Below are 20,983 nucleotides of genomic sequence, written 5' to 3' on the forward strand. Positions count from 1 at the left end.
CAGCGCGCAGGGGGGGGCGGGACACGCCCCCCCCTGCGCGCTGATTGGCCGAGCGGCGCGTCAGTCGCCGCGGAGGTAGGTTGCAGCGCAGGTGAAGCGCTGACGGTGGTTCAGAGGGCAACAAACGGCATCAATGGTGGCGCACGCGTCCATTCAGGGAAAGGTCTGAGCTCGGGGGGGGCCCGTCACCGGGAGCTTACATGGAGAGCTGAAGCCCAGCATGCGGCCCACGTCCTCAACGATGTACATATCCGCGACTCGGCTCTTCGTTTTCTACGCGTATGTGGGATTCTCCGTCGCTGCGCCGCGCGTCAGCCTCCACGATGCGCCGCGGGTCACCAGGACGCCCGGCTCCGGCTCCGGCTCCGGCTCGGGCTCGGGCTCCTTCCACACCGACATGCCTCTACCGCCCGGCGGCGGGGCGGCGGCGGCGGCGGCGGCTGCGGTTGCTGCGGGGCCTCTAGCGGCTCTCACCCCGCCGCCTGCCGCTTCCCCGGCCGCCTTCCAGCCTCCTACAACGGACCCGACAAGCGCCTCTCCTCCTCCTCCTTCCTCTTCCTCCTCTTCCTCTTCTTCCTCCGCCACCGCTCCTGGATTAATCTCGTCCACCGCAGGACAAATTACTGCGCCCGTCTCCAGACTCTCCAGGCGGTCCACGGACGCGCAGAGCCCGCTGTTCACGCCGGAGAAGATGCTGCAGACCGTGGTGTCCATGGTGTCGGAGCGCACGGCCAACGACGCCTGGGCTGCGGATCACGCCGGCGGAGCCTTCCCCCCGGTGGACGCCACCAGCCAAGGTGAGGGGGGGGGCAGCACGTCCTGTTTATTTATTTATTTAAAAATGTATTTTGTTTTTATTTGTAATGATTTCTGCACACAGCGCGTGACTTCTGGCGCATCGATAAAAGGCAGCAGTCATCCGTGGATTAACGCGGCGTTTGATCGCACTGTGCGTTTTGACGCAGGGAGCGAGCGAATAAACCAGATTGCAACAATGGGCAGACCCTCAATTACATCCTGCACCCCTTCAGAGATCACTAAATCCCCCCCCCCCCCCTCCCTCTCTCTCTCTCTCTCTCCTCTCTCTCCCTTTTACTTTCATTTCTCTGGAGTGTTCATCCCAAAGCCCGTCATTTATTTCCATTCCCGGATGCTCGTGACACATATTAGGGAGGGAAAGGAGGAGGGAGGGGGGGAGATGATATGGGGGCGTAAGGTTGATCCTGTTGTTGTTCAGTCAATTTCTCCCAATCCACACAGAATACCCCCCCCCCCTTCCTCCTCCTCCTCCTCCTCAGACCCTGCAGTGCAACACCACGCCATGGTTCCCCCTCCACAGACAAGATCATTAAAAAAAAAAAAAAAAGCTCTAATTGCTCAAATCCTCTCTATTATTGTTGTTTTATTTAATGTGGTTTATTCAGATTGAGGCGACCGGAAAAGCAAAATGGCCAAAGCAAGTCAGGCAGGCCAAGCCATGAATGAGCAGTGACAGGAGTGTGTGAGCCCCTCCTCTCTCCTCTCTCCTCTCTCCTCTCTCCTCCTCCTCTCTTTACTACCCCCCCCCCCCCCCCCCCCTAAACCCCCCCAAGATTTCACTCACATCCCAGAATCCATGTGGATGTGTTGTTCCTCCACTGGTGCAGGTTAAAGGATCTCACAGCAAAATGGTGCTTTTGATGGTTGAGGAGTCAAAATGAAACCACAATCTGGTGTAAAAGGAAGAAAAAAAGAAAAGAAAAGAAAAGGCAACACTAATAAGGTCTCACTTAGGGGCAGGTCCTTATGTGCCCCCCGTTATTTACCCCCCCCCCCCCGCTCTCGGACCGCAGGTGTTCCGGCTTCACCCTCCAGCCCGAGTGTGTGTGAAATCAAAAGAAGAGAAAAGTGAATTACATATTCTGACTGATATCTGCACCTCGCACAGCAGGGGGTCCCGGGGGTCCACTCATGTTTTATTTTCATTTATTTACTTATAAATATATATATATATGAAATGTTTGCGGCGGCAAACATTTCAGTTCAGGTTCCACAAACAGAATAAATTCATCTCGAGTGAGCCGGAAGTGATATTATTATTAACATCTTTAAATTTAAACTTGAAAGTTTTTCTTTCTTGTGGCGGAGATGATAAAAAAAAAAAAAAAAGTCTATAGAAATTGACTACAATCTCAACTTTAATGAAACCTTCTGCAGTAAACAGCAGAGGAATGTCCAGGAAGCCTCTCCTCCAGTTGTTGTTTGACGGTTTTGATTGTTACAAGAACAATGAAATTCTGAAATGCTGTTTGCGAGGGAATAGAAGCGTATCCGATGTTCTCTCGTGTAGTTGTTTCCCAGATTTCCAGTGAACAACTCGGTGCCCCGTTTACACGGCGTTTCAAGTGAAGACGTCGTCATTTGAAGGGAGTCACATGTAGTAGTGGTCGTCATAAGCCAGATGTGTCAAAAAGTTCATATTGAACGAGGCCGGACTGGTAAAATGTGAATGGAACTGTATATTTTCCCCAAAAATCAACAATTATGACTGAAAATGATGACAATTTCAACATAAAGCCAATTTTAATCAAACATTCTGGTGTGAAATACAGTGAAATGTCCAGGAAACTTGCATTATGGGTGTTTTTTTTTACAAATTTACGCTGACAAAAACAAAATGTTTCCCCATTTGATTTAGCGAGCCAGTTTGGAGTCTCTTGGGCCAGCGCTCACGTCAAATAATTTGTAATAAACAAGTTATAAATCGTTGTTATTTTAGCAGAATCACCTCAAAATCTCAAATAATTTGGAATAAACAAGTTATAAATCGTTATTATTTTGGGGGAATCACCTCAAAATCTCTAATTTGGAATAAACAAGTTATAAATCGTTATTATTTTGGGGGAATCACCTCAAAATCTCTAATTTGGAATAAACAAGTTATAAATCGTTATTATTTTGGGGGAATCACCTCAAAATCTCTAATTTGGAATAAACAAGTTATAAATCGTTGTTAATTTTGCGGACTCACCTCAAAATCTCAAATAATTTGTAATAAACAAGTTATAAATCGTTATTATTCAGACGGATTCTCATTCGTTCACTATTTGGCTCCAGTAATTAGTTTTCGCAGTCATGAACGATTGCGTCTCCCCGTGTTGATCAAACACACCCAAATCCTCATTCCCAATAATATTAACCACATCTGAACCATTTTGATCTTGTGTAATGCCGCGGTGGGTCCCCCGTAGGCATTTAGTGGAATAATTTAGAATAAATAGGTCATAAATCATTGGGTTTTTTCAATTGGAATCGCCTTTAAATCTCTGTGGCGCCTCGTGATTTGACAGCGCAGATGATTAACCGCAATTTATCATTAAAAAAATATTGAAATACTTGATTGATTGTTGTTCTTTTGCATAAAATCCTGTCACGTCGTTCTGCGAGACGTGAACGTAATGAGGACAAAACGGGCAATAAAAGAATAGGCGAGTCGAATATCAGCCAACAAGCTGAAATATAGAGCGGATGCGTGTTATATTTATGTAAATTGATCAACTACTGGACCTCGCCGACCTTTAAATTGAACATTTAATCACTTTTTCTTCCTTTGTGATGCTGCGATAAATTATTCTCGATGTTTAGTGGGATCATTTCAGGTTATTTAAGATTGTTTTTCTATTTTCAGTCGTTTTCGCCGCGTTTTTTGGTGGGTTTGTTTATTTGGCGTCGCTCGGAGACGCTGAAAAAAAAAAATCCCAAATTGGAAAGTTTTGAAACGCTCTGTCTCCATGGAAACGGGGAAAAAAGTGCGACTTTTCTGAATTGTTGATGTTTGTAGTCTATTTTTCTCTGCGTGCACACGCTTGTAGTCTCATTATTAAAAACCGGACAACAGCACCATCTGGTGGCCTGGCATGTTAACTACATCGTTTTCAGAACGTCGCCGTGTGAAAGCGAAACTTCTCGGAAACGAAAATGTGAAAACGACGAGCATCGTGTCGCGTGAACGAGGCTTCGGCGTTGACTCCCGATTTTGACGTCGGAGACGATTAAACACAGATTATTAATGAGTTGGGATGCGCATAATCCGACGTTGTAATGGGATTATGACGACTCGTCTTGGTCAGCAGAATAATGAATCTCTTTGTTTGTAATTGTCTGGACGAAACAATTAAAGTAAGACACCGTTTTGGGCTACTCTTCCTTTTTTTCGTGAGTTATTTAATCCACCCATGTTCTTTTATATAGATTTATTTTGGTAAAAAGGCTCAAGCGCCACTTGAAATCCCACCATTCCCATTTATTTTAACCATATAAGTTCAACGTGGACATTTCGTGGAATAATTCTAAATAAATATGTGATAAATCGGTACTTTTTTGTTGTTATTGCCTTCAAATCGCCTTATGATTTATGATTTATCGCAAATTATAGCATATTGCAAAATGCATTTACAAGGTGAAAGGTATCGAATGCAATATCCGATTTCTCATTTCCAATATTAAAACGCGGACGCGTACGGCTGTGTTTGTGAAATCAGTCACTATAATCCTCAGAAATCCTTGGAAGTGGTTGAAACGTTTGGCCAGGAGCTGCATGAGGACGTTCTTGAGTCATTGTTGCTCATTCCTGCTTTCGCTGTCTTTGTTCGGTGTGGAAATGAGAAACGGCGGCACGAAGCTGGGATCGCTCCTCTTTGGGACTTTTACTGGGGGGGGGGAAAAAACTAGAAAACTTGGAATAAATGGGTCAAAAAATCATTGTGAATCACTTTTAAATTCCTATGTGGACTCTAGTTTTCACAGAAGAGGTGCTTTAAGCACATTTGATCAATCTTTACCAATGGGGGGAAAATAAAAGCAACAAACACTCACGCCTTGTTATTTCTGAGCACGTGGGAATATAAATAAAACAAAATAAGCAATGTAAGATAAGATTTTTGACCTTTTTTGTCTTCTGCTAGTTCACCATTCCAATCTCTGGAGAATCAGATTATTTAACGTGCAACAGAAAAAAGAATGTGTCCATATTGTAGATTCAGTTTTTCTGTTGGAATTTACTTTAAAATCTCAGCAGAGATGTTTTCATGTAACCAGTGAACCAAATAGCTCAAGGATTTGTAATTATTTAGTCTCCTCTCGCAAACCTTTTCTTATTTCCCATTGTCTTTAACTGTAAAATGAACAAAACGAGTAACGTAAAACAGTAATATTGGCCTTTGCAGGTCATGTTTTTCTGACTTCAGTAGAAGAGAAGGTCCAATGTGCCTCTTGCACGTTGTATATTTGCACATTGTAGATCAAACAAAGGAAAATAAAAGTTACTGAGCTTCCGCTTGCAGCTTCAGTTCATTGTTAAAGCCTCGCGGGCTCATTTCCCCGACTCATTAAATGACTGGTTGTACAGGTGACTCAAAGCATTTATCAAACGTAATTACTCCGTAATTACTCCCATTGTTGTTCAATAAGTCAATTCAACTTTTATTCCTATAGCCACAATACAACACAAGTTAGTGGTATTTAACGTTTTTAATCATACAGAATCATTTGGGATGAGAATGAAAGAAAAATATTCATTATTAATTTATGAAAGTCAAAGAAAAATGGGGTATTTATGAAAAATGAAAAAAGCAAAGAAACGCGATAAAATGATTACAAAAAGCTTTATTTTTACACCGGAATTTAAGAAAACAATAAAATAAATCAATAATGAATTGATTTAAAATGCTTGTATTGAATTAAGTAGAAAATCACAAAAACAAGTCAATAGAAATTCTTAATATGGAGAGAAAAATGGTAATTAACAACACTTCCTGTTAAAATAAAAAAAAGGATGCAATACATGTGAAATATATGGAAAAACCTTTAATTTAGAAGTCAGAGCGACATGACCAGTGTTCATAGAGGTAATGCTCCTTTTCTCTCAACAGATTAAAATGTTACATAACCTTTGTGAATTAATCCCAATTACAACTAAAATTCCTTCACTTCTCAAATCCTGCCACCACCAGTCTGCGCCGTTCATGGAAACGCCTTTCACAACACCTTTCAGTCTGCCTTTAAATAGGAACTGCTTTTATTTGTTTAATAATATACTCTGTAAGTTAAAGAAGTCTGTCCTTGTATGTATGTAACGTGGTAGAAGCTCATCTGGAGCTCACGTCTAATCTTTAAAGTCGGGTTGTGTCTTTGTTTGAGTTGGACCTGAAAGCTGCCCTGCAAGAGCTCTCTCTCTCTCTCGCTCTCTCGCTCTCTCTCTCTCTCTCTCTCCCTCTCTCTCCCTCCCTCCCTCCCTCCCTCCCTCCCTCCCTGCCCCCCCATTGAGAACTATCAGCTTTTTCCATTGTGCTGATGTCAAAGACGAACACACACAATGATATGACACCAACAAAGGACGTCACCTTGGTTATCACACACACACACACACACACACACACACACACACACACACACACACACACACACACACACACACACACACACACACACACACACACACACACACACACACACACACACACAGGGCAGAGCCCTCATGTTGATATGATAAAGAATGTGACAGTGTTGTTGATGCCACTGAAAGTTACTACTTGATCCTACAGACTTACATGATTACCTCAAAAACTTACTTGCATATGTATATATATATATATATATATATATATATATATATACTGTATATAAGTTTAAAATTCAATTGATAACGAGTGAAATGCAACATCTGGTGAGGGTCAGCTTGACGAGGAGGAAGATGCTCTATAATCTGGATGTTAGAGGAGGAAGATGCTCTATAATCTGGATGTTAGAGGAGGAAGATGCTCTATAATCTGGATGTTAGAGGAGGAAGATGCTCTATAATCTGGATATTGGAGGAGGAAGATGCTCTATAATCTGGATATTGGAGGAGGAAGATGCTCTATAATCTGGATGTTAGAGAAGGAAGATTCTCTATAATCTGGATGTTAGAGAAGGAAGATGCTCTATAATCTGGATATTGGAGGAGGAAGATGCTCTATAATCTGGATGTTAGAGAAGGAAGATGCTCTATAATCTGGATGTTAGAGAAGGAAGATGCTCTATAATCTGGATGTTAGAGGAGGAAGATGCTCTATAATCTGGATGTTAGAGGAGGAAGATGCTCTATAATTTACCATTTACGTGCCACCATTTACGTGACGTTATGGAGCTAATCATATTTACTCATGGCGAGACGTCTTTCATGTTGACGTTTGAAAGTTTATCCCGAGTAAACAGGAGTTTTGTCTGAGAGAGAGAGAGAGAGAGAGAGAGAGAGAGAGAGAGAGAGAGAGAGAGAGAGAGAGAGAGAGAGAGAGAGAGAGAGAGAGAGAGAGAGAGAGAGAGAGAGAGAGAGAGAGAGAGAGAGAGAGAGAGAGAGAATTAGTAGTATCTGCAATATAAGGTTGTTGTTTTTTTTAATACAAAGAAAGAGAGAGAGGCTGCAGTTGCACGCTGATGAAAAAACCAAAACAAAGTTGTGTAGCTCGTGAAGCCCGGCCCCGCTGTCACGCCGTCACGGCCGTCAGCCAGCAGGGCGGCGAGCTTCTCTTTCACACCACATCCAGTCCAATCTTCATCAAAGCGGCCGCCGGGCTCCGCGGCCCCCCGGGGCCACACAGGGGGCGACCCGGCACTCACCTTAAGCATGACGCTTTCTCCAGCGGGCCAGGAATGCATTAAAATTCAGCTGTCCTTTCCTCTTAAGGGCTTTTGTTGGCGCGTCGCATTTAAAAACACCGGCTCATTTTTGGTTCTGTTTTCTTTTCTTTTTTTCTTTTTTTTTGTGCGACTGTCCCGGAGACGTCCGGCCACACCTCCACCTGAGCTCGGCTGAATAATAGATGGAACTCTCAGCACGTCTGTCATTACATCGCCCGGCTCGGGAGGTTCCAACTCTCCGCATGCAGCGTCGGCCATCTTTTTTTTTTTTTTTTTTTTCCCGAACGAGATAAAAAAATTGTCCAAAAATAAAGTTCAAATTTTGCAATTAGAACACGCAAAAATGTCAAGGATAAAGGTTGCATTGGACTTTTTTTTTTTTTTTTTTTTTTTTATTTCATATATTTAAGTGTCAAAATACACGGTAACTAACGTCTTTAATTCAATGTGCAGTGGTGAAAAAGAGCTGTAGGATTATTGTAGTATGTCAAATAAAAGGCTTTTTTCAATTATTTTATCCAGAGAAAGTTCAAATGCAATCATAAACTCGAAACTAGCGTAAATTCACTGTTGTCATCGCGTAAGGCGATAAGTTGATATGGACGTGAGTAACTGTAATTTCATGCTTAAATTCAAAACGGCGGAATTTTAAATTATGAAGGAAAAGTGTTTTTAATTGTGTGTTTAAGTCAAGCGATTTTAAATCTATTGACAGCTGGAATTTTTTCCCCCCCACACAATGTGGCCACAGGAGCGGGCGTCCAAAAACGGAAATATCGTTTAATAAAAAGGAGTAAAAAAAAAAAATTTAAATCAACACATTTTAACATCATCTACATTCGTCACATGTTGGTTTGGTATCATGCAGGCAAATAGAAAAAGGTTAACATGTGAAAGGTTAGGATGACTCACTGCGCCCTCGTCCAATCAGAAGCCACCCCTCGTCCAGCGAGGAAACCCGCCCTCGTCCAATCAGAAGCCCCCGTGGTTTTGCTCGCTGTTAGAAGATGGAGTCGGATCGGATTTTTTTTGGACGGGTGGGGGCGGGGCCTGTTTTGGGTAAACAAGGGACGGGTGGGGGCGGGGCCTGTTGATGACCAAGGGTAAACAAAGGACGGGTGGGGGCGGGGCCTGTTGAGGACCGGGGGTAAATAAAAGAGGGAGATTTCAATTCGTAGGATAATGTATTTACTTTATTCATCTGCACGTTGTTTCGGTTGGTGGCTTCTACATATTTTTAATTCATGTTTTTAGCTGGATAAAAAATGTATGACACACACACACACACACACACACACACACACACACACACACACACACACACACACACACACACACACACACACGCAAACCTGCCTAACACTAACCTCAGTGTGACCTCAATATTTTTCTTAAATATTTAATGAAGTCTCCTTGAAGTCACTCGATTTTTTTTGTCCCCGCAAGGATGATAAGACCCCGGGTTGTAAGTGTGTGAACACACTTAATTAACCATAACACACACACACACACACACACACACACGCACACGCACGCACAAATTCTAAATATAACGCGGGGCACTTTAGAATATCTGGCATTTTTTTTCAAGTATTTCTACGCCACAGTGCGACGTGAAGGAGGTTCGCAGATATCGTGAGTCGTTGCGTTTTAAAGCAGCTCTTTTAGATTTTTATCACACAAAAGAAAAGGTTAAAAAAAAAAAGAAAAAGCCGCCCCTCAATGCTCAGCGGTCTCACGGCTCAGTGACACAATGCAGGCCAGAAATACCAGAAACTATTGTGCAAATATCACTGCATCAAAAATACAATTTCTATTTTTTTTTTTTTATTTATTCACTTACTTTTCTTTGTATTATTCCACCCACATGGTTATTTAACCACCTCCATGTCTGTAAAGTAGCTTATTTACAGCAGATACTAATAATGGGCTTAATTCTTGTATTATTAAATTAACTGGTAATTCCTTCTTTAAAATTTAAAACGTTTAAGCCATTAAATGTATCATGCGGAAGGGAAAACTTGCACATAAATCATTAAATGTAAGATTATCAAAACAAAAATTGTATGTGAATATTTTGAGAAATTGGCAGTGAAATTTATTTCAATAACATTTTTGTTAGTCAATAAAAGACAAAAAAAATAACAAATAAGAATATTATTAATTCAATCAAAAGTAATCAAGAAAATCTGATTGAATAATCTGAAATTAAACTACAATTATCTGACAAAAATTAAATCAATGAAAACATTAGATTAAGACTATTAAAACAAATAAGCCTGATTAAATTTGAGAAACTACAATGATTCTATATCAGCTATCCTGTCCAGGGTCGCGAGTAAATAACAGCTTGAAACTGAATTGTTCAAAACAGAAATTAAGAATATGATGGCTTAAATTAAAATGAAGCAAAAAAACAAAAAAAAAACGAATTAATTTGAGAAACTACAATGATTCTATATCACCTATCCTGTCCAGGGTCGCAAGTAAATAACAACTTGAAATTGTTCAAAACACAGAAATAAAAAATCTGATGGCTTAAATTAAAATGAAGCAAAAAAAATAACAATTAAAAAATCGAATTAATTTGAGAAACTACAATGATTCTATATCACCTATCCTGTCCAGGGTCGCGAGTAAATAACTTGAAATTGTTCAAAATGAAGAATATGATGGCTGAAATTAAAATGAAGCAAAAAAAACCAAACAAACATCTAATTAAAGTGCAACCACATGAATTGAAAAAAGGCTATTTCTGCAGAATGTCATTTCACTTTCCTGCCTCTCACGGTGTGTTTCCCTTCACAGAGGGCCTCTGTAACTGCAGCAGCGGCGCCGAGGGCATCCTGGACCCGGACGAGTGCGACCGGGCCTCGGGCCAGTGCTCCTGCCTGCCGGGCTACGGCGGCCTGCAGTGCGAGGACTGCGAGGAGGGCTACTTCACCAACGGCACCAGCGGCTGCCTGCCCTGCGCCTGCGACTCCTTCGGCGCCGTCAGCCACCTCTGCGACAGGTCGGCCCGCCTCCCGCCTCCCTCCTCCGAGGAGCCATGTTTGTTTTGTCCACACTCCTCATCCCGCTCCGTTTAGCAGCGACACGGAGAGAGGGGGGGGGGGATGGTCGTCGTTGAAAATGCTTGAATAGTCGTGTTTCGCCGATGATTTGTCACAGATTAAGCGATCACACGTCTCCGAGAAAAAAAAGGGTTCAACCGTGGAGAATTTTTTATTTTTTTTAAATTGAGTCAATAGTGTGGACTGGTTCTTGTTTTTCTCCTGAGCTGCACCGAAAGGTGACGTGCAAATAGGACGGCGCTTGCAAATGCCAGTTCCGCTTCCTTCCGATGGCTCAGAAATCAATTAATGCAGCTTTAAAGGTCATTTTTCACCACGCCGCTATTCTTTTCGCTCTACGGCCTTGTACACGTCAATGAGGAATCACAAACAGGAGTTTTCTTTATGCTGCAGTGTTGTGTTTTGCATCATCAGGTGGAATAGACAGAAAGTGGATAGTTTTGATATAACGAGCAGGTTAAACCTCCAATTCACCTTGATGCTTATATCTAGTTATATTATATAATCTACTGGCTATGCTAATCCTCTCTATCCATCGATCTCCCTCAAAATTTTATCAAGCGGCTCCATGGCTATCTCAGTAGCTGCTATGTGGCTATCTCACGAGCCGCTATGTGGCTATCTCACTAGCGGCTATGTGGCTATCTCACTAGCGGCTATGTGCCTATCTCACTAGTGGCTATGTGTCTATCTCACTAGCCGCTATGTGGCTGTCTCATTAGCAGCTATGTGGCTATCTCACTAGCGGCTCCGTGGCTATCTCACTAGCCGCTATGTGGCTATCTCACTAGCAGCTATGTGGCTATCTCACTAGCCGCTATGTGGCTATCTCACTAGCAGCTATGTGGCTATCTCACTAGCCGCTATGTGCCTATCTCACTAGCAGCTATGTGGCTATCTCACTAGCCGCTATGTGGCTATCTCACTAGCAGCTAAGTGGCTATCTCACTAGCTGGTATGTGGCTATCTCACTAGCTGCTATGTGGCTATCTCATATAGCGGCTATGTGCTGGAGAACAAATAATGCATGTTTTATACTCTTTATTTTGTAGTATTATGTTATGGCTCATTCCGCCCGTTATCTCTTGATGAAAAGCTTATGGCAATTGTGAGAAGATGGTAAATCTATTTACGAAAGGTTTCTTGGTCAAAAACACTAAAAACAAAGGGAGTTAATGAGTGGCTAATCCAACAAAGTTTGGGAATTCATTGTATTTTAAGCTCAAGTTGAGCCATTTTGAAGAAAAAAAAATGTGTTTTTTTATTTTTTGACGTTGGCTTGCCGTTGCGCATGGATTCAATATAACCGCTAAAAAGCTACGGAGGAATTAAAACTCTTTGTCAGCAAGTGTAGGAAAACCCAAACCACAAAAGTTTGTTATGCAGTCGTAAAATACGGTATACAGCAGATACCTCAAAAACTGGTTAGGGTATATTAGTTCTGTTTTCATTAACGTATGTGTTCACATTGTGGCTCACACACTGGCTCAACCTGAATTTGACCACAGTTTGCATATAGTTCTGACTCATTTGCGTAGAAGTGCACGAGAGGACAAACTCTACTCTGTATCAAAAGGTTGGACTGTGATCTCAACTGAGGAACTCGTCATTTCGAGCAGATTTTTGTTTGTGTGTTTGTGAATAACTCCATTTTTCATTATTTATATTCTGGCTGCAAGCACGTTTTGTCCTCGTGCTTTTAGACTTTCAAGTTCTCTGCTGGATCCGGTCCACTATGATCTCTTTCATGTGGCCTTGAGGGGGCTGCAAAGCCTCAAGATGCTCGTATTCATGTATTTATCACAGAGCGTTGATCGTCAGTCTAACGGAACACCTTCTATACAGCCTCATCCAACTTAAAGGTGCCGGAGCTGATCCCCCACCTACTAACTGAACACACAGACAATCGTATTCACGCCTACTTGCAATTCCACAGTCGTGAAATGAGCCTCAAATGTACATTTAAGTCAGTACGAAGAACATCGAGTGCTAAACACTACAGCGCAGTGGGGACTATAGCGTAAGGTCGTTAAAATAATCATAAAAATCATCTGTGGTGTTCCACAGGGATTAGTGTTGGGCCCACTTCCATTGTCTTTATGTACAGACGCTTCCACTGGGTACCATCATAGTCATAAGGTATAAGGTAATAAACTTTATCTGTACAGCACATTTTTGTACACGACACACTTTAATGCAAAGAAAAACCTGATATAAGTTAGAAATATTAGGGCAAAGAATATAACACAAGGGGAAACATGCACTACAGTTTGTACAAGAAGAGAAGAACAATTTTAGATTATTGAAAATGTGTGCATTAAGGGGCCGCCGGCACTTGTTGGGAAGTATAAGGAACGACACCGACCTGTCATTCAATCGGCCCTCTGAGACTTATTGGTGATGGGATCATTGGAGACAGTCTGAGCAACAGACGCTGACTCGTGGATATAGAACCGGGGGAGGGGGGGTTGAACACGCGACTATAACCCAGGAAGGTCATGGAACTCGACAAGCTCCTGGATTTGGTGCGAGACGAACTTGGGGGTTTCCTTTCTTTTGTGTGTTATTGCATCTGGATACGTTTTATACGCAAGTTTTTTGGGGGGTCTCTGGTTTGAATCTCGGTCATGGCAGGAAAAACGCTTCCCTTAAAAATCCAGCTGAATGTGCTTTTTAAATAATTTTTTTTTGAAAAAGAAGAGTACATTCAGCTGTAAATTAGCTGTGGTCTCCTGAATCCAAACACACTTTCTTTTTTTTGTTTTAATCTGCTGAGGGCTGAGTCTGGATGTTTGCGAAGCTCCACTGTTCAGACTTCATGTTCATAGAGATAAAAAAACTCCCCTGCACGCTGCTCCAAGCTGTCATCTTGCAGACCTCCCAGAAGGCAGCGAAATGTTTCCGACCCCGCTCACTCCTCAAATCCAGAGCCAAAACACACACACACACACACACACACACACACACACACACACACACACACACACACACACACACACACACACACACACACACGCACACACACTGCAAACCTTGAGCGCAGCGTCTCCACCAGTCACAGACTGAGAGCTGAACAAGGGAATCTGCTCGTGTGGGTTAGCAAGGCGGTAAAAATAGAGCCTTCACTTTCTGCCTCTAACCATGAACAGGAATGCTGCTGCTGCTTTTCAAAAGCTCCGCTCGCGTCCGCCGCGCACCGAGGGTCCGTACCGTCATGCTATGGAAGCGCGTCACCGCCGCCGCGCCGGGTTACATAAGCTCTAACCTTGTAAAACAAACGTGGATTTGGTTGGGATGCAGGTGAAGGTTGGAGGGTTTATCTCAGGGCTCCGTTCCTTTTTTTGCACCCGTCTTGCCGTAGACAGTCTGGCTCACCTCAGCAGACCCCCCCCCCCCTGTTGGGAGCTTAGAGCTGTAACTTGCACAGATTAGGCAGCTCTCCGACCCCCCGGCCCGGGCGCTTTAGGTATCCCTGCCATTAGGTAATGAGCCCAGATGAAGGAAGTACGACCGTAAGAGGATAAACTGCATGTTTCTCCTGCATTCACATGTACGGTTTAAGCTGGAAGACGCATTGTTGAATGGCTTTACTGCTTTTAGGTGTGCTATCACAGCTTCTAACCTCCTGTAATTTCCTTTTTTTATGATTAAAATAAGAAGGTCATTGCTATTCTGGAAAAAAAAAAAAAAAAGGCCTATAAATTCCTTCTATTAGCTTATCTGTCGTTTTGAGGTGGTTTGAAGTGGTGGGGAAGGAATCAGTCTGGCTCCTTTGTAAAAGAAGATTACACTGGTTGCTTCAAAATCGGACTAGGTCACTAAAAAGTCAAGCGCTAAACTCGGATTTAACCCTTTAAGCCCAAAGGAAGAGTTTAATGTATGTTTCTCTGTGTCACAGGCAGCGTTCTTCATTAGTGTTGCATTACAAGGTACTGGAAATGGAAAAGTAGCACCATTTTCGGGAAAATAACGTCTTGGTCTCTCTTGATTTTGTCTTAATAAACAATATTATTGTGTTGCTGCCGTGACACATTAGCCGAGCTGTCAGTTGCTGATTCACTCATTAAGTTCAGATGTGAAACACTCAGTGACAACCTATCATTTTTTGCATTTTTGTTTCAGAAAAGTTTCTTGTTTACACGGCAGTGTCTATGGAAGCGGCGTCAGTTTATACATAAACGATGTTGTTTTCACGCTGGGTCACTAGTGGGTGCTGTTGTTTGGTTTTTGTAGCGTAACATGCGCACAGAGAACAATGCGATCTAAACATTAACGGAGGGACGACAGAGTTGGATTGTTATTGTCACAGTGGCTCAACTATAAGACTACGAGAGAAGATGGACTGGGAGTCAATCCGCCGCTGTTGTTATCGTTCATTGTGTTTCCATCCGTTTACATGACGATGGAACTGGAAGGTTTCCAAAAAGAAATTTCACCTTGGCGGCCTTTTAATATAAAGTTGGGTTTTCGGCGGCTCCGTCGCTTCAAAACGCAACGGAAGCGTTTGCATTTTCGCTTAAATTGTAAACGCGACCTTCATGTTCTATCGGGAACTATTTCTGATTTCATGAATTACTCACAAACTTTTCCTTTGACCAAGGCAGTGGGTGACATCGAGGTATTACGTCACCACGTATCCCGAGGTGAAAGCTGCACACGCTCGTCTTCAACGGTAAAGACGGCCGGCGTCTATTTTTTTCCTTTCCGTCCATATCAAACCAGTGTGATGTAACGCCGCCTCGCCCCAGCTGGCTGAGGGAGGCAGCCGCCCACCCGGAGTCTGGTTCCTTCCCGGGTTTTTTTTTTAATTTTCCTTCATACTGTTGCCAACTGCCGCTCAGAGAGGGGATGTTGGTTTTGTCCAGATCATTGGCCTCCAATGGGTTTTATTTTTTTTCTTCCCTTTGAAGCCCCTGAAAATGGCCTCTAAAAAGGATTTGGTTGGACCCTGTCTTCAATTTTGGATTTGCTTAAAGAAATCACAACAAAGCCATATTGTAGTAGATACATCAAATCTAAAAAAAAACATACAGGATTCAAATTAATTGCTTTGGATTACAGAAAGCGTCTCGGGACGAGTTCAGTTTTAATTGTAACCACGTGAGTTTTAGATCGTGTAGCTTCCCATACAGGAAGATGGTGTTTTCACAGTAAAATGCCAATTTAAAAAAAAAGCCGCAGAAGCGACTGAGCTTGTGATGAAAGTGAGAAAATCGTATTTTCCGAGATCCTGGGTTTTTGACTTTCGTGTGGATTGTAAGCTTTGTTGTCTTCTTCGGTTTTTTGGTGTATTTCAAGCCTGATTTAAACACTACAGCATTTTCAGTGTGTGGGAATCTTTCATTGCTGGAACGTTTTTGTCTCCGTGTGGACATCTTATTGCGGTATTCTTTGATACACAAAAAATCTGATGTTGACAAACTCGGAAATCTTACCAAAAAGGGCTCAGATCGGGAACAGCCGTTCTAGAAAATAGTGTAAGACCTGACCATTACCGTGTGTTGTCAACAGGTTGTGAATAATATTCTACCTTTGTGCTCTTTCCAAAGGGGGAACTACTATTTTTTATTTTTTTTCCCTGGATTTTCACATGGATCTTATTGCAGTATTGGGACCGCTAAATCCTGGGTGAACCACATGTTTAGATAATTCAAAGTTCAGGCTTCGAGCCGTTGGAAACATTCTGTCAGAAACGGCCAAGCTGAGGTTCCTTCTCCTGCAGGGAAAGTGTTGGCCAACGTAAAGGGGCTGGTGTCAAATTACAAGCTGCGCCTCGACAGGCTCAGTCTTGTTTTAAAAAAGAGGGCGAGCGCCGATTGCAGACGGAGGAGGCAGAGATAAATCTGGATATCTGTGAGCGATACAACGTGAAAAGGTCAGCCAGTGGAGGCGTGTTTGGAGTATAGAAGGAAGAGAGGGGAGTAACGTTTGAAGGGCTGCCGTCTCTTTCTGCTCTGCTTTGAAGTGGGGGCTGATTTGGCAAACGTGTGTTTGGTCGAACTTAAATAAATGGCAAAGCATGGAATCAAGCAGTCGGTCTGAGCATCGACAGCCTGTTCGCCGTTAAGATGTGGCTTCCTAATGTTTTGGAGCGTCAAGACGGGACCCTCTAATTCCTCGTTTGAGGTGGTTTACGATGCGAGGAGCCGCTTCCAGGTTCCTCTCAGACACCTGCTGAGTCCACCGGCTCCTCGGCGGCTTTGAAAAACCGGAGAGGTGCTCTTCCTCTTCACACACGCAATAAAAACAATCGGTCACACGTGTGCGACGGAGCTGCGTGTTTGTCTGAGGCGACGTTATGCAACTGCGGAACAATATGTAGCTCAGACAGCACGTTCCCTCCTCTCTCTCTCTCTCTCTCTCTCCACCTCGAGGCTCTTTTTGGGCTTTTAATAAGGTTGGAAGTCCAACATTTGTGTTGGTGTTGACGTAGATCTCTGCTCCACGCACTCACCGGGTGCTTTTAACAGCGTACCCTGCGTTCCTGAGTCACCGTGGCGGTCGTTTGTTGTCTGGATCGCTGGCCAAATATAGATGACGTGACATCACGGGGAGATATTTGCAGGAGCGCCGGTGATGAAGGCGGCCTATTTTTGCCCGTTTAAAACGTGATTATCGGACGTCAGAATTCCTCATTAGTTCCTCCGTATTCAAAGAGCAAGAAGAGATGTAGGAATGTATGCGTGTATTCTCTCAAAAGACAACTTGAGGTTAGTAGAAGGTCAGAAAAGGAAGCGGTGCAAAGTATTTTTGTTCAATGTGGGTGTTCTGCGTGACGTCATCATCTCATAATAAACCAGTTCTATCTTTATAACCTCTGAATCACTTTATTAATTTCTGGGGGAAAATCTTTAGCAACGCAGCACAAACAGAATGTTTCCAGCTCGAACGCAGCACAAATGATTGGGACTATTTACAGGGAGTTTTAGCGCGGAGTAGGACGCGGCTGTGACTCGCCGCCGTCGGTGCCGTTCTCCTCGGCGAGCCGGCGTTTTAAAACGGTGACGTCCTCGCTGTACAGCGGCTTTGCGGACATCGCACGTCGCTGTGTTGCTTTGAGCGTAAAATACGTCCAAACGGCGACGTGTTGTCATGAAAAGTTGGGGAGCACAGTGCTACTACACTAGCCTGCTCGCTGGCTGCAAACTGTGGAACGGACTTCCTGACTCATTGCTCCGCGTCTCATTGAGACCCGCCTCCCCTCAGGAAATCCATTCCGCATTTTGCAGCCAGCGAGTGGAAGCGGCTGGCAGGGAGACACTTGTGGAGTCATTTCAGCAAACGTGAAGCAGATCTCTACGCCGGTCGGATCGGAAATTTCCGATCCGTGAATTACGTCGGTGTCGGAACCCGATCGGGTGCGAACGTGACAGCTGGAACAGAAACAAACGCAGAGCGTGCGATTGTTCATTTCCAGAAGGTGAGGAGAAACAACCCCCCCCCGACTTTAGATTACCCGCAGTTGTTCTCGGGACGGGAACATAAATTTTCTGGAAGCGCCGCCGCCGCCAGCTGCGCTCTCCGACGGGTCCCGGCGGCGGCGTGAAAAAAGGGAAGCAGACATCCATCAGTACAAACAAGCCCGGAGACGCCTCTCGCGCCTCGGGGTTGTTGATTAACTCACCTTTCGGCAGAGCGGCTGATAATGCCACGACCTGCACTCACGGGTTCTCCTCCGCCGGCAGCCGTCTGGATGCGTTTGCGCCGTCGAGCGTTGAGCGTGATGGATGTGTGGTAGGGAAGCCACAAATGAATGCTTTGGCGTGATGAATGGATGGATGACATACGTGACGCAAAAATGCTGCGATACACCAGGTTGAAATGTGCGGTGTGGACCCCAAGAGGGGCGCTGAAGTTGTTTCTATGCGCTTTACTCGGGTCTCGCTGGTCGTTTTGGGGAAGAAAAATGAATAATTTGTCTCCAAACTCGGTTCAAAGTTCTAATGACTCCTGAGTCAAACTGTAAAGTATGATGTTTTTAATCACAAATCGTTCAGCCTCGCTTTCCCATGACGGTAGAAGAATCGAGCCAGCTTCTGTACGGAGAATCCCAGGTTTGAAACCCTTCCTGGGTTGACCTTTGACCCCCCCCCCCCCCCCCCATCAGTTTGTGTATCCATCTCGTAGCTTTGGATAAAACCAAATCTCTATAGTTACGTTTACAGACACGCCCTCCGTCCTGCTTCGTTCCGTTTAAATCACAACGTCATCGAGTGAAAACACAAATCTTTTGTAGCGTCGTGGGGGGGAGGGGGGGGCATTTACACAACTACGGTGCTCGGAGCCACTGAAAACTCAACTTTTTTTCCGTGTCGACGGCGGAAATGTTGCTACTGCACATGCGCACCACAGCCATAGTGAATAGTTCTTCTGCACATGCTCAGTAGATGCACAATAAGAACGAGTGACAAGACTCGCACTCCGTATTCTCCTGGAATTTTGTCGTTTTACAGTTGACAGTCACTGTAACAATGATGTAACGTGGTCGTCTGTACTGATGTCCATGTACTCTCATTGTTAATTTTTTTTAGTGTATTGCTCTTGTGTAGCTTCATTACAAAAAACAAAAGATGGCACCCACTAGAAACGACATTCTTTTCAGTGTTTCGGGCCATTTCTTCGGAAGCGAAAGTCATTTTCAAAAGGTTTCCATGTTGAACTCCAAACTTTTCTGGGACAAAGATGATGTGATACGTCGTCATGTAAACAGGGGGCCTCAGTGGAGCCTTAAGTTTTTATAGGAAACTGTCGTACCCAGAGGAATCCCCAATTCAGACGGAGCGTTCAAACTGTGGTGCGTCCCTTCAAAGCCTTACATGTCCTCGTCCTACCGTCCTTTGTCAACACCGGCACGGATTTCCAGACTAAACGAAGTCCCTTCAGGGTCACGAGCTCCATAAAGGCCACTGACATCCGTATTAACGTCCTTGTTCGACGTTCCTAACGGCGCTGATGAGATCCCCCCCCCCCCCCCCCTCTCTCGCCCTGCTCATGACGAGGCGATCCGTCTCCGGCGAGGTCACAAATGACGTGACGCCAAGAGAACCGACGCCGCGACTCAGATGTGTCGAGCGGGGGTCAAGCCAGTGAGATACCTGACAGAAAAATACCACTTGTATCTGTCATAACAGTGGTATCGGTCGTGCATCTGGGTCAGCCCCCCCCCCACCCCCCCCCCCCCGAGGGCTTTGCCTGCCAGACCTTTCATTTTACGACACTGCATGGAAACGGTCCGTAATGAATATTGATCACGGCTGCAGATGTTTTCCGCGGAGTGTCTTTTAGCGCCGCACCGGTGACATTACTTTGTGGCACTTTATCGAATAGTACTCCGATTACTGGCACAGAACAGAGCCTGGTGCATCGGGAGTACGTGTGTCCCCCCCCACCGGTCCGGCGGCGGACTGCAGAGCTGGAGGCTCACGGTCGGAGTCCCGACTGACGGAGGACTCAGGAGGACTGCAGCAGGCGCCGGTTGCACCGCCCGTCTGTGGCTGCCTGTAACCCATCAGCAGGACGGATTCAGTTACAGGCCTTGCGACATCAAGGCCACATTATCAAATCACATCCATTTTTATTTATACGGCACTTTTTTATAAGGTGAAGTAACACAAAGTGCTTAACAAGAATTAAAAACAGTGGAAAGATTAAAAAATGGATGAATAAAAAAGCAAATGAACACCACACTGACACATGCAGACACACACACCATAAGTGAAGACATGCCTGGTGATATGAAGACATGGCAGGATTTAAAAGGATCTTAGGATACTCTTTTCCCAAAGTTTTTCCTTTTTTTTTGAGAATTTGAGGAAAAGGGCATTTGGACAAAGTGCCACTGATTCATTATGTGTTATTCTGTTATTGTTTGTTTGTTTTGATTGTTCTACTGTCCTCTTTGACTCTGTCCTTTTCCCTATCAATATATTCTACGTGACGCTCTTCTGTCCTGTTCTTACTCCATTTTCTCCTGTCTTTATTTCTTAATACTTTTTAAAACACTATAAAAAAAAAAGCCAGACATTAATATCACTCCTGATCCTTTTTAAAAAATGTATTTAAGGTAGTGCAGATAAACAATACGAAACAGTAAACAATTCCAAAGATGTGTGAAAATGAACAATACATTCTATATACAAAAGTAATACAACTCATTCAATTCCTACAAAATGGATAATTTCACTTTTTTTTTTTTCCTTTCTCCTCTGTTTCCTCCATAAACATAACCAAGTCACACTTAGTATTTCATATAC

At 43.8% G+C, this 20,983-nt stretch overlaps 1 protein-coding gene across 1 annotated transcript in view; it reads left to right on the forward strand.

Moving 5' to 3' along the window:
- Window positions 1–220: 220 nt before the first annotated feature.
- The window catches only part of LOC308132743 (multiple epidermal growth factor-like domains protein 9), a gene marked incomplete at both ends in the record, with an annotated part of 25,867 nt that continues 5,104 nt past the window's right edge, over window positions 221–20,983 (forward strand). The window contains 3 exons of the mRNA XM_080499925.1: window positions 221–797; window positions 10,465–10,707; window positions 17,960–18,150. Coding sequence (XP_080356051.1) covers window positions 221–797; window positions 10,465–10,707; window positions 17,960–18,150 — 1,011 coding nt within the window. The remainder of the gene's footprint in view (window positions 798–10,464; window positions 10,708–17,959; window positions 18,151–20,983) is intronic.

This window comes from Blennius ocellaris (genome assembly GCF_963422515.1).
Source record: "Blennius ocellaris genome assembly, chromosome: 7".
In the NCBI taxonomy this organism is placed as follows: domain Eukaryota; kingdom Metazoa; phylum Chordata; class Actinopteri; order Blenniiformes; family Blenniidae; genus Blennius; species Blennius ocellaris.